The sequence below is a fragment of the Schistocerca nitens genome, chromosome 1 (genome assembly GCF_023898315.1).
Source record: "Schistocerca nitens isolate TAMUIC-IGC-003100 chromosome 1, iqSchNite1.1, whole genome shotgun sequence".
In the NCBI taxonomy this organism is placed as follows: domain Eukaryota; kingdom Metazoa; phylum Arthropoda; class Insecta; order Orthoptera; family Acrididae; genus Schistocerca; species Schistocerca nitens.
This window is the reverse complement of record NC_064614.1, coordinates 642,864,439-642,883,719: the sequence shown is the minus strand read 5'-3', so window position 1 is coordinate 642,883,719 and position 19,281 is coordinate 642,864,439. Positions and strand designations below refer to the sequence as shown.

At 41.0% G+C, this 19,281-nt stretch overlaps 1 protein-coding gene across 1 annotated transcript in view; it reads left to right on the top strand.

The window, feature by feature from the left end:
• The window catches only part of LOC126258200 (polycomb group protein Pc), a 69,854-nt gene that overhangs the window by 40,595 nt on the left and 9,978 nt on the right, over positions 1-19,281 (top strand). Inside the window, exon 7 of the mRNA XM_049955622.1 lies at positions 17,194-17,364. Within this exon, the coding sequence (XP_049811579.1) occupies positions 17,194-17,364 (171 nt within the window). The remainder of the gene's footprint in view (positions 1-17,193; positions 17,365-19,281) is intronic.

Sequence of the window (19,281 nt, the reverse complement as noted above, 5' to 3'; positions counted from 1 at the left end):
AAACCGGTTGGCGGCAAAATGAATAATGCGATTGTGACTGTCATTTTGAGTAATTGACTTTTCTGCTAGTATGTGTGGTTATTTGGCCTTTACGTTAAATGTTACCTTATAGGTAGCTTCCTGTACTTTTGGTGAAATGTGCTGAAATAGTCTGGAGTTTCACTTGTTTTTATTTTGTTCCAACAACCGATGAGAAACAAATACACCTTTCCTTAATGGAGAGGAATGTTTGTTTCGCAAATGTCATTTTAGTTTACTGGGAACCATAGCAGTCCCCCCTCCCACCACACACACACACACACGCACGCGCGCACACACACACACACACACACACACACACACACACACACTTGGGGATTTGGCTTGTTTTATCATCACACCAGAAAAAAGGTAAGATAAATGATTATCACTGTATTGCCTTTGAGCTACTTTTTTCTTTCTCAGTTATTTCACTACTTGCACTCGAGCACAGACCACTCTGTACAATGAACAATAGTGGGGGGGGGGGGGAACAGTTTAATGACACTGTAATCAGCCTAGGGATAGCGTCTTTGATTAATAATTAAAATGTCCTTGGCCGGCCGCGGTGGTCTCGCGGTTAAGGCGCTCAGTCCGGAACCGCGCGACTGCTACGGTCGCAGGTTCGAATCCTGCCTCGGGCATGGATGTGTGTAATGTCCTTAGGTTAGTTAGGTTTAAGTAGTTCTAAGTTCTTGGGGACTGATGACCACAGATGTTAAGTCCCATAGTGCTCAGAGCCATTTGAACCAAAATGTCCTTGGTCCCGGATTCATAACTCACTGCTGCTTAAATTTTGATTAATAATCAGCATTGGCAGCCATAGACTTCCGGCATAAGAAGTAACCCTCATTCTGCCAATGGCCTTGTCTTCGAGGGTGGACATAGGTTCAAGGCACTGTCTTGTCCTTAGGGTGAGAAACTGCCTCTGAAGGCGTAAGAATCAGCAATGATCAACAGCATGAGGATGCAGAAGGCAATGGAAACCACTACGTTAAAGACACATAATGGGTATCCATAGGACATGTGGCCTCTAATTGAAAAAGTATCATGACGATCTCCCACCTTTATTACATACAGTGACTTAGCTTTTCACTCTTATCAACTTGTGCACAATGTTTTAGCAGTAGTATCTGTCTTGCATATTACCCTGTCTTCCACCGTTAAGCACTCAGATTTTCAAATCTCATCTAGTGCAGTCCCCAACAATCAGTCTTTCCTTCTCATCCCTTCGGGTAAGTGTCCCCTGATCCAGGGTCTTGGGTGACTTTTCCAAACTGTACCCAATTTCATAAACCTCTCCAGTCCTTTTCCTTCACCCGTCTTCCTTCCCATTCAACCCCTCCGCCAGAAGAAGTAGTCACTGGCTCTGAAAGCTTGCATATACAAAACCCTTTTTTGTACGTGTGTTCTTACTTAATTATGATGTTTGTTTATCCCTCTGTAGGTGGGAGTCAACAGTTATTTTGATGTAATAGTTTACTTTCACTAAAAAAACTTTATGTTCTCTGAAAGTAACTTTCTCTTCAAAGAATTTGCACTTTTAGATTGCGAGAATTGTCCACATAATTTACAGCGAAAAGAATTGAATCATTTAATTGCTCCATATACCATTACAAAATTTCAGGAACACTCACTATCTTGAATGGTGAGCGGATGCAGTGACATAGTCAGTAATACTGTGATTTTTAATTTTATCATTTTATTGTGTGTGAAATGCAATCAGGTACTTCAATGGTTAATATGATAGTAGCAAAAGCTTTGAGCTCAAAATTATTCAAGACATATAGCAAGTAAACTGTTCGTTTGGAGAAACTGTAGCACACATGTTAGCTTGTGGCAAATACAGGAAACATATTTGTTTGTGGCAAATGTAGTACCCATCCCTTTTTCAGATGAGTTTGTTTTCTATTAGACTTTCATGGTGTGCTTTTTATACCAAGGTTCCAACTTGGTTTGTGTGGCTGCTGTACAGGTGTTTACTTGTTCAAAAACCTGTTGTTTTATTGGCAGTATTATGAGTACCTTGCAGGGTTTGCCTGTATCCGGGTAACACTGCATTGTTAATGAAGTTATATTCATGGGGCAAGACATTATTCCTGAATGTTGTTGTTTCACCCTTCTTTTTGTTCTAGTTATTTTCATCATAATTTCAAGACTTGTTTAGCTAACTTGATTTGAGCAGTGTATTAGTAAAGTCGTTCATTATCATGTGTCATCAAGTCACACCCAACCTGTATTGAAAAGCTTAACAGCAGAAAAGTAAGGGTTGCCATTAATGTGCAGCTTTCATTAATGACACAGGGTGTAGCCTATGCTGGTTTCCTCTTGTAACCAAGCCCACAACAAGGAATCATACTCAGCAAAACACAAGTAGTTCGAAGAGGGCCCACTCAAAAGAGAAAAGAGGAACATGGGAAGGTTCGAGATTAACATCCCATTTACTACAAGATTGTTAGCGACAAAGCACAATCTTAAATTGGGAGATGATAGGGAAGGAAATTGTCGACACTGATTTAAAAAAATAACCCCACATTTGCCTTGAGAAATTTAGGGAAACCACAGTAAACTTAAATCTTTATGGGCAAATGGGGATTTGAACTAACACTTTTCAAATGTCAGCCTAGTATGCTACCCGTTGAATAACCTTACTCAGTGATCTACTTCAAGGTCCATGGAATATGCTGATCATCATGGAGAGAAACCATTCATATGCTTGTTAAGTCCAGCTGAAGGCATTTGAATACAAAGGACTGAGGAGTTTGCTCCATCAACTCAATTTATGACCAGGACTGTACAAGAGGTTTTGCTCAGCTGGTTCCCCATGTTCTACAGTATTGACAGTGGCATCACATCCCTGGCTGCAGTGTCCATGGTGCGAGACTGTTTCCAGCTGCATGGGTATCACTGATGGCTCGGGCATTGTACCTCTGTAGACAACTCGCCAACAAATTTATTTTATTTATCGTATCCAAGACATCACCATTTTACAAAAAAAAAAAAATTATATTACAATGCAAGAGAAGCAGTTATAATACAATAATACATGGTTATAAGGTAAATTAACTACAATAATATAGAAAAGTATGTAACATATAATGATAAGCGCTAAGAATGCGAAACAGAGCGATTTTCATATCCCACATGAAGCCCAATACACTGCAGCTTGAATAGCCTTGTCATTTGCTTCAAATAGGTCTTGAGTCGAACACGGGTTGTTTAGTTTCCTGCAGACCAGTAGGTGTTATGGGTCTTGCTGTTCTCTGCACTCGCAGGGCTCGTCTGCACTGATGTAGCCCCATTTTTCCAAGTTTGCTCTGCATCTTGATACGCCTGTTCGTAGTCTATTCAGGGCTTTCCACGTCGTATATGGGAGTTCAGAGCCAGCTGTGGGTTCTTCCTGGGGCTATTCCCTGGTCTTCCTGGGTCCACATTGTACCACAGCTCTTCTCGTCGTGCTCTAGGCGATAAAAGAGTTGCTTCAGTTGTTCGTAGGAAACTCTTCCTTGATTTAAGTCGGCGAGGTTGAAGATTGTATCTGAACATTGGATGCCTGGGATCTGTCTCCTGTTTATGTTTCTCGATTTCTGCGGCAGTCCTTTTTCTGATGTCTGGCGGGGCTATGCCCATGAGGTGGTACAGCTGCTTTGTGGGAGTTGGGCGGAGGCATCCTGTCACGATGCGTCCAGTCTCATTCAATGCTATATTTACTTGTTCAACGTGGGTGGAATTTTGCCAAACGGGTGCCGAGTACTCCGCAGTGGAGAAACATAAAGCTAAAGCTGACCTGCGGAGAGCTGTAGGTTGCGCTCCCCATCTGCTATTTGTTAGCTTGCGGATGATGTTGTGCCTGGCACTCACTTTCATCTTTGTGGCCAAACAGTGTTCCTTGTAGGTGAGAGCACGGTCAAGTTTAATCCCAAGATATTTTGGTGTGTCGCAGTGAGATAGATGTTGTCCCTTCCAGCTTATGTTGAGTTTCCTCCTTGCTTCCTTATTACGTAGGTGAAAAGCACAGACCTGGGTTTTTGCTGGGTTTGGCTTGAGGTGATTATTATCATAATAGTCACCCAGCTTTTCAATCGCTAAAGTTAATTTACTTTCTACCTCTTCAAAGGTTTTCCCCTGGGTGGCAACGACTGTATCGTCTGCATAGATGAAGGAGCGAGCATCCATGCTGATCGGTTGATCATTGGTATAAATATTATACAGCAATGGAGCGAGGACGCTACCTTGAGGTAGGCCGTTTTTCTGGGTCTGCCATTGGCTCTTCTTCGACTGCAGCGTGACAAAATACTGTCTATTGTGCAACAGGCACTGGATGAATTGCGCCAGTCGGTAGTCTTTTGTGGTGTTATGTATTTTTGATATTAACTTACTGTGGTTTATGGTGTTGTAAGCTGCTGTAAGGTCGATAAAGGCTGCACCTGTAATTTGTTTCCGCTCGTATCCATCTTCTATGTACTGTGTAAGGTTGAGGATTTGTCCGCAGCATGACCTTCCTGTGCGGAATCCTGCTTGCTCTTTAATTATATTCTTGTCTACATGTTCTGAGATGCGGTTAAGGATCATTCTTTCTAAGACTTTATAGAGCTGACAAAGCAGGGAGATAGGCCGAAAATTTTTAGGGTCTGTGGGTTTTTTTTCCAGGTTTTGGTATAGCTACTATATTTGCCTTCTGCCAAGTCTTGGGGATTTTCATTTCAAGAACACATTTGTTCATCATATCTAGTAACCACCGTCTGGTAACAGGTCCGAACATTTTTATTTGTTCTGGGCGTAGATCATCTAGGCCAGCGGCTTTATTAATTTTCATTATGGAGATGGAATCTTCTAATTCTTTCAGAGTAAAAGGGGTGCCTAGGTGGTCTTTTTCTTGAGTGCCTCTCTGTAGTTTCTTTCTTGGGTGCTTCCTATTGGTTTTACCATTAAGTAGAAGTTGATTTGCTATTTGATTTGGTGTGACCTTATACAAATTTTGTGTATTAGATGAGGGGTCATTATTGATGTTTTTAAGAAGTTGCCAGGCCTTTCAGCTATTCTGTTTCATGTCTAGGTTTGTGATTCACACACCACCAAAAAGAGGCGCACCAACAGTGGTGCACCAGATGACAAGAGGACAGCATCGTGTTGCGGTTTAAGATAGCTTTCAGTACCACAAAGAACATTTCTGTGTGTGGAGGCTCCGAGTAGAACAACTGTTGCCAAGACTGTATTCGTCGACATCATAAAGGCCCAGCACCTGGCGTGATGCTTTAGTTTGCTGTTGCGTTACGTTTCTGGCTTGTTATGACGTGTAACTGTGATCTATCTTTAGATCTGTGTCATAAGGTTCCCTCGCTGTCTGACCTTGGTTTGACAATTGCCTTAGCGAGCACATTCTCCAGAGCTCTCATCTACTGAAATAATCTGGTTCTGGTTTGCCAAGAGACTGGAATGCCACAATTTGCCAGCCACTATGATTGTTGAACTCTGGCGCAGAGTTGAATCATTGTGGAGTGACATACATATATCTGTGATCCAAGCTAAGTCCAGCTCGATGGCCAACCAGTTTATAGCTTGGTTGCTGGCAGTAGTGGCAGCTCTGGCACTTAATTTTGCATCCTGTATACCCCTAAATCACCTACAAATTTAATGTTTTCTTTCTACTATACTATATACACATAATAAGTAAAAATTTTTCTTGTTGTTGCAGCACACTGAAGTAAATTTTGAACAATCAGCACACTGAAGTAAATTTTGAACAATGGAAACTCTTGATAGGAATATCAACAATGTAGGAAAAGACAGATTGCTACTTACCATAAAGAAGACACATCATGTTGCAGACAGGCACAATTAAAACATACGGCCACAGCCTTCGTCGTTCACACACAAGTCCATCTCGTGTACACATAACTGCCAACTCCAGGATCTTGGTCTGGAATGCAACTATCAGGTGGGATGCAAGCAGCAATCTGAAGGAGGTAGGGAAGGGATGTTAGTGTGCAGAATGGGGTAGAAATGAATGCTATCTGGTGCGAGTGTGTAGGGACTATACTGCCAATAGGCACAGGGTCAAGAGATATGGGACAGGGAGGTGGGGAAGAAAGGAAAGGAGCAGGGAAAGACAGGCGGATGCGTTGGACAGAGGGCTCCAAGTAAACGGGGTGGGAGGCGAGAATAGGGAGTAGGTGACAGGACAGAGGGGGTGGAAAATGTTGGGTAGATGGTGTGAGGACAGTACATTACTGTAGGTTGAATCCGGGATAATAACTGGAGCGGAGAATGTGCTGTAAGGATAACTCCCATCAGCGCAGTTCAGCGAAGCTGGTGGTATAGGGAAGGACCGTGATGGCTTGGGCAGTGAAGCAGCCATTGATATCAAGTGTGTTATGTTCAGCTGCATGCTGTACCGCAGGGTGGTCTACTTTGCTCTTGGCAACAGTTTGATGGCTGATAATCATACCAATATACGAGGGCGGTTCAGAAAGTAACCTCCGATTGGTCACAGTGCGGGTTGTGGGGGGAGTAGTGACACCATCTGTGCGTTCACGCACTCAACAGGTCAGTCGGCATCAAGCCGTGGTCGAGTGATCGTCGTACCTGCGCTAGTTTAGTTTTTGTGGCAGTTTGAAATGTGTGCTGCAATAGAAAACCCCGCCAAATGTGAAGTGCGTGCTGTCATAAGGTTTTTTACAGCCAAAGTATATTCTGCAGCAGCTATTCATCGTGAGCTTTGTGCCGTGTACGGACCAAGAGTTATGAGTGAAGGAGTTGTCCGTGAATGGGTACGTTTATTTAAAAGTGGACGAGAAAACGTTCATGATGAAGAGAGGAGTGGTAGACCATCATTGGTGACTGACGAACTCGTTCAGACAGTTGATGCAAAAGTTCGTGAAAATCGACGTTTCTCAATGTCGGAGTCGTCTACTGGTTTTCCACAGATTTCTAAGACTCTCTTGTACGGTTTGATGACGACGAAGAGCTCAAAGATGCGGTCACAGGCTGGCTCCAGGCACAAGCGGGTGATTTTTATGCAGAAGGAATTTCAAAGCTTGTGAAGAGATACGATAAGTGCCTCAATCGCTATGGAGACTATGTAGAAAAATAGTGCAAAGATGTAGTTGTAAGATGTATATATTAAAATATTTTTATTTAACTTGGTGTATTTTTTTAAATCAACCGGAGGTTACTTTCTGAACGGCCCTCGTAGAAGGCTGTGCAATGATCACAGCAGAGCTGTTAGATGGCACGGCAGCTTTCACAGGTGGCTCGACCCCTGATGGGATAGGATAGACCTGTGACAGGACTGGAATAGGAAGTTCGGGTGGGTGGATTGGGCAGGTTTTGCATCAGGGTCTTCCACAGGGATATGATCCTTGTGGCAAGGGGTCGGGATTGGGAGTGACTTAGGGATGGATTAGGGTGTTGTGGAGATTGGTTGGGCGAAGGACATGCAAAGTATCTCAGGTAGGATGTCAGTCTTTTCAGGGCATGATGATTGGTAATCAAAGCCCTGGCAATGGATGTGGTTCAGTTATTCCTGTCCAGAATGGTATTGAGTGATAAAGGGGACATTCCTTTGTGGCTGGTTCTTGGGGATGCACGGAGGATTGGGGGTGTGAGGGAAATTGGTATGGAAGATCTATTTGCGGACTAGGTCGGGGGGAGGAGGAGGAGGCTGCCTGCCTGTCTTTGAAAGCCTAGGTGAGATCCTCAGAAATCGGAGCAAGGGAGTTTTTGTCACTGCAGATACACTGTCTCAAGTTGGCCAACCTCTATGGGAGGGATTTTTTGGTGTGAAAGGGATGACAGCTGTTAAAATGCAGGTACTGTTGGTGGTTTTAATGTGGGCAGAGGTGTGGATGGAGCTGTTAGGGAGGTGGCGTGCAGGGTTGGTGAGGACCGTGTGAAGTGGATGGTAGAGAAGATGTTGTGGTTGGGAAGGAATGGAGATAAGGTGTCTTGGCTCCGAGTCCAGATCACGAAGATATCGTCAATGAACCTGGACCAGGCTGGGGGTTTGGTGTTTGAGGAGGCTAGGAAGGTCTTCTCTGGAACACCCATCAAGAGGTTGGCATAGGAGGGTACCATGCTGGTGCCCAAGGCTGTGCCACAGATTTGTTTATATACCTTACGTTCAAATGCGAAGTAGTTGTGGGTTAGGATAAAGTTAGTAAGGTGTTTGAGGAATGAGTATAACATCCCATGGCCCATACTAGCAGTTAGGAGTCATGAATTGATCAACTGATAAGTTCAACGACCTTCCTATTGTTATTGGTTCATCGCTAGGCGGCGCATTTCTCGTGCACGAGTGAAATATTTATTCCTTGACAAGCAGAGAAATGTGAGAAAATCGGTATATGACACGTCTTTGTTACGAGACAGGATAACGAGAAGACGTGTATAAAGCGTGTGCAATGAAACAGTCATGGTTAGCCACCATATTGTATAATTTGTATTTTTTGAGATTCACAGGCGATATGTAACATTAATGTGGAGTTTAGTAACAGTCATAATACAGTCTGGTGCATTTTGAAAGGTAATTTCGCTTATTTATTTTTGATCAAAAGATTCTGTGATTAACTGTAATGTACGATGAGCTTGTATAGGACTTCGAACAATTGGTGGTCGATGTTTGTTGTAGAACCTTCTTCAATAAACAGTCAAAAGCATAGAGAAAGTTTTCTCTGCTAAAACGAGCTCATTTCACTCCCAGACAATCATTGAATGACCAAATGTGAATGGCAGTATCCCAATTTGAGAAGATCGTATAGAAGTTTTCTTTCTCTTACATTTCAAGAATTTTACAGGCGACGTTGGAGTCGGATTCTGCTTCTACACCACAAGAATAACTTGTCTACGTGTACAAAATTACGTACGCTGTGGGAGTAGTTTACACCGCTCTGGAGATTGATGTTGTCCTTCACAGACATACAGAGACACTACACACACTAGTTCAATAACAAAGAGTTTAATTTCTTATTTTGAGCCATAATAATATTATATGAGGTTGTGGATTTGGAGTCCAGAGAACGTGAGAAAGATAACGAAATAAATCTCAGATGAATCACGTGGGAAAGATAGTTTTAGCGGCAGTATGACCATGGGCATGGGGGATGTTGGTGTATAGGGAGGTGGCATCAACAATGATAAGTAGGGATCCAGGAGGTAACCGGAGAGTCGGTGAAGGAAGTGGTTGGTGTCTGACATGGGAGGCTAGATTACAGGCAGTTGGTTGGAAGTGTTGGTCAATGAGGGCTGAAATTCTTTCAGCGGGGGCACAATAACCAGCCGCAGTGGGCGGACTAGGATTGTTGGATTTGTGGATTTTGGGGAGCATGTAGAAGGTGGGTGTGCACCGTCATAGGGGTGAGGAGGGAAATAGATTTGTGGGAGATTTTCTTAGGGGCTTTAAGTAGGAATTGGAGTTTGTGTTGGACTTCGGGGATGGAATCACTCTGGCACAGTTTAAGGTGATCAGTGGAGGCTCCTGCTAGGTAGTCACTGCAACTCATAACAACAGTGGTGGAACCTTTGTCTGCAGGTAGGATGAACAGATCAGGACTTGTTTTGAGGTTCTGTATTGCTGTACTTTCATCTACTGAAAAGTTGGTGTCCTAAAGAAAGAACCTGGGGAAGGATGGTGAGGAGGTAAGGAATCCCTGGAAGGTGACCAGTGGGTGGCTGGGTGGAGGGGGGGGGGGGGGGGGAGATCACGGTTGGATGGTGGTATGAACTGGAAGAGGCAGAGTTCAATGTTGAAATTAGGGTGGGTTTGTCTGGAGGGATTGGCAGCAAAGAACTGCTTCCATTGCAGGGATCGGGAAAAGGAGAGCAGATCTTTGACGAGTCTAGGATGGTTAAATTTAGATGTAGGGCTAAAGGTGAGTCCTTTGAGTGAGACTGAAACTTCTGTGGGGCTGAGGGTTTTTGTGGAAAAGTTAACAACACTGTTATGGGAACATTTGGTCCCTGGATTTGGTGATGAGTTGGTAGGTAGTTTGGTTATGTGGCAAGTCGGAAAGGTTATCTAGGAGGGTTTAGCTGCTAAGGAAGGTGGACGAGAGGAACATTGTGGGTACAATAGAGGTTGAATAGGGGTGCTCCAATGTGGCAGTAGGATGTCAGTAGGTTGGATAACTTACAGAGGTGGTGTTTGGAATGCACTTACGCTGGGGAGCAATGGATTCAGTTTCAGAGTTGTGATGTATGGAGTATGGATTGCAGAGTAGTAGTATCTCGCGGAAGAAGCAGAGGTGGTTCTGGGATGCCTGTGCCATGGAGATGTGTTTTTGCAGTACCAGGTTTGTGAGGGCCAGGCATTTCTGGAATATGAAAACGCCTGATTTCATTCTAACAAGTAAAATTTCTGAATCATTTTGAGTGACTGAGCTATGACTTTGTTTCCTATTATGAATGATTGATTGCTCGAACGAATTGAGAACTACATAATTACATAGATAGGAGGAAAAATTACAGCTGTGTGGAGGAATTTCATGGTTTATGTAGCATTTGAGGAACAGGATGTGGGACAGGGTTTAGCCAGGAAAAGGGATACTTTTCTGAAATGGTGCTTATAGATGGAGCAATAGTCCACTATGGCAGGAGTGTTGGTACATGTTTATATCCTCCTCTTTGATGGCTCCTGCCACACCTCTGTCCACATTAAACCCACCTACCTGCCTTACATCTCCAATCCACCCACCACTCCCAAGAACCACCACAAAGGAGTGTCCCCTTCATCACCCATTTCCACCTCGGACTGGAACAACTGAACCACATCCTTCACCAGGGATTTGATTTCCTATCATCATGCCCTGAAGTGAGACACATCCTACCCGAGGTACTTCCCACCCCTCCTAGAGTGGTGTTCGGTCGCCCACCAAACCTCCCCAACATCCTAGCCTGTCCCTATGCCACTCCCAGTCCCAACTCCTAGCCACAAGGATCATAGCCCTGTGGAAGACCCAGATGCAAAACCTGCCCAGTCCATCCACCAAATACTTCTTATTCCAGTCTTGTCACAAGTTTATCCTACCCCATCAGTGGCCGGGCCACCAAGCAGCCATCAGCTGTCGATCGGGATGAACAGCCACTGTCAAACTGTGGCCAAGAGCAGAGTAGACAACCCTCTGGCATAACATGCTGCTGAACATCACACACTTGATTTCAATGGCTGCTTCACTACTTGAGCCATGGCTCCCTCCTTCCACCATCAGCTTTTCTGAACTGCGCAGATGGGAACTATCCTTACCACACATTCTCTGCTCCTATATTTATCCCGGCCTCAACCTACGGTGACATACTGTCCCCACACCCTCTACCCAATAGTGTCTGCCACCTCTGCCCTGTCACCTCCTCCCCATTCTCATCTCCCACCCTGTTTATTTGGAGCCCAATGCAGACATATCTGCTCGTCTTTTCCCGCTCCACTCCTGTTTTGCTCCTTTTTTCCACCCACCTGCCTGTCCCACAACCTCCTGACACTGCGCCTGTTGGGAGTCTAGTCCCTGCACACTCCAGCAGACAGCGTTCGTCTCTCTCCCCACCCATAAACTAATATCCCTTCCTCTTCCCTGCTCACTCCACATTACTGCTTGCATCCCATGTGATTATTTATTTCTGGCCCAAGATGCTTTAGTTGGTGGTCATTTGTGTATGAGGTGTGCTGGCTTGTGTGTGTGAATGATGTGTGTGTGTCTTTTACTGATAAAGGCTGTGGCCAAAAGCTTGATGTAAATACTTTTTCCTACATTGTTGAAGTAAATATTAGTACTACCAAGGCTAAAAGATTTGACATATTACAAATTACTGTAGTAATGTAAAATTGAATATCTTCATTAATCTACATACAGCTTATTTATTTAGTGATTCACACACTTATATTTGAAGAATTGTTCAACATTAGACACAGTCGTGTAGTTTTCTTTGTACTTTAGTAAGGTCAAATTAACCATTAAACATTTTTTTTAGTTATTTGGTTTTTTACTTTTGTTGTCCTGTGCACAGCAGTTAAACTTAGGTTCGTTATTATTTGCAACCCAAGCAAAGTTTACATCACTGTGACATTGCTTCTTTACGAAAGTTCTTAGCAAGTAAGCTAGATAATACCTGCATCATACCAGGTAACTTCTTCCTCTGTTGTTATCCATAGGAGGACATTGCTACAGTTCCACTTTAATTACCAGTTCTCATTTTGTAACTTTGGGTTCAGCACCATATAATGTGTTTAATGCACACATTTTGTTAGACGTAAACATTTTCAACAAATTTAACAAATCAGTAACGACTTATTTTTGCATATGGACACAGTGGAATATAATTGTACAGATTGTATTCATAGAACCCGTCAAATATGTGTGTGTGTGTGTGTGTGGTATTCATTGTGGACTGTTGGAGCAATCAAACCTGAAGGAAGTTGTGTTGAGAAAGAATTTCTATGAGCTTTAACCTGAATAATACTGCAGTGCTGTTAAATACCTGGATTTTACAAAAGTCTTCACTATTTTTCCATGCTTAATTTGTGCTAAATTGCTTCATCATTAACACACCCTGTTGTCACAGCAAACAGACGTGAAAACGTGCTGTCTAATTCTAAAGACGTAATTTGACTCTGCATTTACATGAAATTGTACAAAAACAAAATTTCCGTTGCAGTATTTACAATTTTTTTTTACAAGTATGAGTTACAAAATTGATATTTTAGAAGGAATGATAGATGATGTGATGAGTGAGACACAGGAAAAGAACAGTCTGTGGGATTATTTAAATCTTCAAACATATTGACTTAGATTAGGGGTCAGATAACATACCAAATTGTATATAAACTAAGCAACTCATATACTGAAGATATCTGTAGCTTGAGAAATTATATCCTAAACCATATTGCTGGTATTACAGTCTCTCCTCAGATTTACCTTCTACACTGAATGTTTTAAGCTGGAAAATTCCTTGATCTCATTAAATATGCATTGTTGGCTCAATTTATGTGAAGGGGAGTATTGAGAAATGCAGTGTTTCCTCTGTCTGTCTTTTCGTTTAGCATGCTATTAGGTTATACTATTATATGTCTGAAAATTTAGAATTTAATTCACGGATACTGTATTTTATAAATTTATAGATGCCACATCTCTCTCCTGTGTTTTGTCTGTCAGTAACAAATATCTGAGTCAGTGGAAGAATACTTCAATGTAACTATATCTACATTCAAACTCACAATCTTATTCATATCTGATTTGTCCTTGACATCTTTCTCCATCTGGCAGATATACTTACACGAACAATCTAAATTATGTGCATTCTCATTTCGTACCTCTCTTTTCCTACATTGTTAGCCATATTTTAGTAACTGTTTATTGTTTTCATTCTGCTTCTCTGGAAGACCCTTAAACAGATTACTGATATCTACTCCCATTTTTAAAAATTTTTTTTAGTTTCAATATTTTAACACCCACTAACATTAAAAATAATGACTCATTCTAACACTAGTGGATTAACAGTGTAGCAAATCAAATCAAAATTTTCTGAAAACATTATACCTCTACTTTCAGTGGTGAGTCAGATATATAAGCACCTAAATACTGAAGTACCACTACATGTTCAATCATAGTAAATTATATTTCACATTGTTCCCCAAGTTAAAAAAAGTAAAACGTTAAGCTGTTGTCCAACAAAGGTGGATTTGAACACCACATTGCTTTATTAAGCACGCCTTGTTGTAGTTGGTATGTCATTGCCTTCCTTTGACCATTGAATTGACTTAACCAGTCAGTTTTAGGAGAACTCACAGTTTAACATGGATTCTGCGCCTTTTGTAATTCAGGATTTTTTTATTGTCCACAGTTACTGCTGTGTCATTTAGCATTAACTTACAATTAAGAAAATCTTCAGTGAAGAGAATAAGAGATTTTCTGTTTAATTGATATTTGAAGATGTTGCAAGATGACAGCATACATGCTATTTTTTAATTTAATTTCTGTGTAACATTATGTACACATTAAGTAACTACAACAAAAGACAGCTGTTAGTGAACTGCATGTGGAAAGAGCCTCATTTCTCAGTAGGATTTCTGAAGTCGACTCACAGAAGTATTCATTACTGTCTAATGGGAAGTAGTTTATGATCTCATGTTGGTAAATACATCTCTGCATCTGCAGATATGTTTTGTAGTAACCTTTACATTATTGTCTACACTCCATAATCCCGTAAAACATGTTGAACTGAAAAAGTTATATGATGAATGTTTCCTTAATGTTTCATTTGCTAAGAAAAGCTCCCTGTTATCCTGGTTTTAATGAGGCTGAAGACTGGATGTATAACCAAAAAACATACATGTATCAAAACACACACATTTTTGCTGGAAAATGCTGTTTACAAAACATGTCACATTCAATAACACTCTGTGCCATTTACACGTTACTCATTGGCAACTGACAATTTGTCTACAAATTATACGTAAAACATACTGTGTGTTTCAAATCACTTAGGTTCAGTTCACTTCAAGAAAGTAACCATCCCATTTTATTTGGTTTATTTGTCATTCAGTTGTTCTCACTTACCAGAGACTCAAAACTTTGACACAAAGAAAGTGGTTTTGTCCTGCATCTTCTAATAACAGATCAACATATTTCATTGTTTCACTGTGCTTGATAACGTGTTCCTCGATCGCTTCATTTTCATACACTGTTTCTGTAGAACATACTTTGTCTCTTAACTGCTCAAATCTTGGTCCATAGACATCATTATTTAACGACTTGCAGATGTTTATGTCATCTACATTTTTGCAACTTGTAATTTGTTTCACAAAATTGGTCAGATGAGCAGCAGTGTCACATTCCTCACTGTTTCAAAACCATTTTCAGCAGAGTGTGTTGCAATTTTCTTCTGCAAGTGAGCTTTTGCTGTATTGTCAGTTTGTTCCCGTGCTTGCAAATGCTGCGGATCGCATTGAGCTCGATGAGGAATTTGCGAAAACAGGATGTATGAACCTTCTTGCACTTTCATGAGATTCAACCGATAACTTTGTTTCAAAGCTGCGACCACACCTTATTCCATTGGTTGTATAAACGGCATAACACTGGATGGAAGGTACCTCATGAAAATCATTCTGTCAACTGAAACAAGTACGTCGTCAGTATGATGACAAAGTGTGTTATCCAGTAAAGCAGCAGCTCTTTCAGGTAATATTTTTCCCTCCAAATACTTACACACAGCAGGAATGAACAGAGAATCAGTCTCTGAAGATACTACCGGCTGTCCAAGTTCCTTGTTGACACCATGTAATGAAGTGGTAGGTTCATTATTCCCTTCACTGTGTGAGGTTTTTTTCTCTATTGCCAATAATGTGTGGCTATTTGTATTTGACTACAAGAAAGATGTCCAGCCATCTTCCACCACTACGTTGCCAAATTCTTAAATTAACATGCCAACCATGTAAAGATATGGGGTAAAGGTATGAAAAAAGGAGGAGGAGTGATTATTTCTGTTGTAAGCAAAAGAACAGTTTGCCTATCTTTAATAGAACATATATGTCTAAAAACAAAGATGATTAACTTATCAAACGAAAGCGTTGGCATGTTGATAGACACACAAACACACACACAAAATTCAAGCTTTCGCAACCAACGGTTGCTTCGTCAGGAAAGAGGGAAGGAGAGGGAAAGACGAAAGGATGTGGGTTTTAAGGGAGAGGGTAAGGAGTCATTCCAATCCCGGGAGTGGAAAGTCTTACCTTAGGGGGAAAAAAGGTAACATGCACCTCAGTCTTAGACGCTTAAGCTCATGCGGGCATGCCCCTTCCAATACAGACCAGTTTCAACAGAGTTGTAAATCTATTTTAGGAGAAAATTGTTCTCTTAGATATAACTGAAGAATTCATTACAAAAAGCATCAATTGCATCTTTATAACACTAAGTTTCTCACACGGAGCAGTAATTTCTGGAATCCAGTAGTGATGTTTAAAACTACCCTAATGAAGTGTTAATGTGTAGTGCTGCTTATGTTTTTGTGCAGACTTGAAGTTCTCAGGCATTCCAGTGCGGTTGTCAGCTTTGGTTGCAAAGTTTAACAGCTTTATTTTTATTTAAGTCTTTCACTACTTATTTGCCTGTCCAATACACCTGAGATAATTTTACTGTAAATTCATCCTTTTATAACATATCTAGAACTTCTAATTCCTTTTCAGTATTTAAAACAGCATATTTGCATTTTTCTGCCTACTTGCTAGCACGCGTAAACTGTCCATAACTTCAGCAACAACAAGAAACTTGGCTTATGTTAACACTCATTGTCAGTGATTCATTTTAGAAGCTACAGTGTTATTGAGACTTATTGGTGGCTGGAGAAGTGCGATCGACAGTGCATTCCTCCTGGTAATATTTAACATTATGCTTTCATTTCACATCATCAAAGAGCAAGAATTCTGCAAGGGATTGATCCAGAAGAAAACCTAAATCATTTTCTTTTACTCTTGGGTATAGCTTTTAGGAAAGGTCTAAGCAAATATAAAGACAAGAAATTGGTCATGGACGTGTTACAAAAGTAGAGTCCCTCCATTTATTGAAGATAAAATGAGAAACAACAGAAAAATAATTCAGGGATGTCTGACAAAAGGATTGGGGCTCCCACCGTCTTCTGGCAGACGAGTCACTTGCATAATACTGTGTTCTTTTCTTCTTTCAAGGAGTAGATGATTTGCATTTTCTGGTCTCAGAAGAAGTTTAATAGCATATTCCAAACAATAGAATTCGTGCTAGTTGTACCATAATACTACAGGCTTTTTTATTGTATCAGTAGTTGCCAAAGTATGCAAGGATATTGGGCACATTAGATAATTTGCCCTGTGATAATCAGGGGTTTGCTGTATTTGAAATGTCATAGATTAGTTGAAGTAATTGTTAACAGGATTTTCCCTAGAATTATGACAATAGTTTTCATTATATATTGCAGTTATTATTGCAGCTAGCATGACATTCCTGCAAGTGTCTCTTTTGCGCTGGGAACAGATCTTAACTTTTGTATTATTAATGTTTACACCGATTAGTGTATTATTAGATGGGAATAAGAATTAGACAGGAATAAGATTTGATACATTTCACACTTACAGAAATATCTTGTGGTGTTGCACATTAGTACATAATAAAACATGTAATTTTGAGTTGTTAGTTATTGTGTAATATTTTGACTTCACAGCCACAGCCTATTTCTGCCAGAAGGGCATCACAGGGCTCCCCATGTGCTGGTCAGGCCCCACCTGCCTCTGGTTCACCGCCTCCTCCAACACTGATTACTCCACCAAGTCCGAAGGTGGGAGTCACCACCCTCATTGCACCAGAGCTCTCACCAGCTCAGGTGAACAATGTGGTAAGTAGGAAACTTTCACAGGCCTTAACATTACTTTATTTATCAGCATATAAACTTACTGTTTCTACAAGCAGTCCATCAGTTTGCATTATAGTGTACAGTGGAATCTCATTAGCACATTTTTGAAGGGACCGCAGTCTTTTGAATGTCATTAGCAGGAAAAATACTATTGAAAAATAGCTGATTTGCTGATGAAAAAAAAAAAAAATCATGTGGTGGAAGTGCAGAATTAAAGGTACCATATTGTGGGATTTGAGGCAATATGCAGTCTCTTCACGCCACACTATCTCAATAAATTGTAATTCAAAATATACCTTTTTGAGAACATGTTCAAGGTGTCACTCTCAAAAGCTCTCAAAATTATTTGTTAGTATACAAGAAGCAAAAATATGTTACATACAGTGACATCGGCCAAACCTAGAATGTCAATCATATACACTTCTGCTGTCAGCCAGTTGGAGTGTAGGAAAGTCACGTGATGTGCAGTATAGCCTCTAGCATCCAAAACTTTAACCTTGCGTATGATGTATATTTTTACTTATGAAGCGGGGCTGAGTTACACTAATGTTACAAAATAAGTATAATTAAGGTATGGTAAGTTATGAATCCACACTTACAGTTTTTCTCTATGACAAGTAAAGTGGCTGAAAATAACTTCCAAAGTTGATAAAACTAGTCTAAAAAGAACCCTGCCTAACTGCACCAGAAACACTACAAATGAGTATGATAAAAGGTCACATTCTTTGAGCGGCTAGCACTCGTTCCTTACTCAGGGAAGGTGATAAACAATGTAGATTTTTCCTAGCACCGGCCAATCGAAGAATATGATCATTTTAAGGTATACGGTGTATGCTAGTTAGTGCCTGAGGAGTTGCATCTTTTTGTTGAGAAGAGTTTCCTTTGTGATTAAATCTCTCTACTGTGGTCATAATAACCCCTTTTTCTTGATTACCTGTGTCTTATTATTTCTTATCGAGCATCTCCCCGTGGGAGGCATAGCAAAGTGTTTTCTTCTTGCCCAGTATTTGCTGCTATTGTTCAGCTGCAATTCCTTTGATTTATGGCATGATGTCTTTTGTAAGTTTCTGCTGAAAACCACTGTCCTTCAAGCAGTTTCAGATTGCGCTTTCTTGCACGAAATCCCAGGCACTTCTTACAAAATGCGTAGTATCCAAATCATTATCTTTCTCAATATAGTGTGAAGACAGGCCGACCTCTTCTGTACAAGAATCTTACTGTAGTTTCGTTTCAGGCTGAAGGTGGCTTGTACAATTTGGAAGAAAAAACATATACACAGATGTGATGTATCTTAGGGATGCACTGCACAGTGGTCCATAAAATGGATGAATTTCCTATTTCTAAGGCCCATCCTTGCATCCCAGGAACGTCAGACCTGTTATGCATATCTTCATGGAGATGTCTGCACATTTTTAAATCATTGTGGACCCGTCACATTCTCATTAATATGCAGTAAGACAGTTAGCTTCTCTTGACTTAAATTTTGTGTTGTGGCATCTCTCTCCTATGAACCTGAGAGTTTTGTGGAGCAGAAGGTGGAAAAATAAAGCCTTATTTTTCCACCTTTTTTAGTTCGCATTAAAAGCATCTTTGGGGGTGTATGTCATTGTGATTGATGGATATGTGTGTGCGTGCGAGTGTATACCTGACCTTTTTTCCCCCTAAGGTAAGTCTTTCCGCTCCCGGGATTGGAATGACTCTTACCCTCTCCCTTAAAACCCACATCCTTTCATCTTTCCCTCTCCTTCCCTCTTTCCTGACGAAGCAACCGTGGGTTGCGAAAGCTTGAAGTTTTTTGTGTGTGTTTTTTTATTGTTCCTATGTACCAGCACTTTCCCATTTGGTAAGTCATGGAATCTTTGTTTTTAATATATATATATATATATAGGGAAACATTCC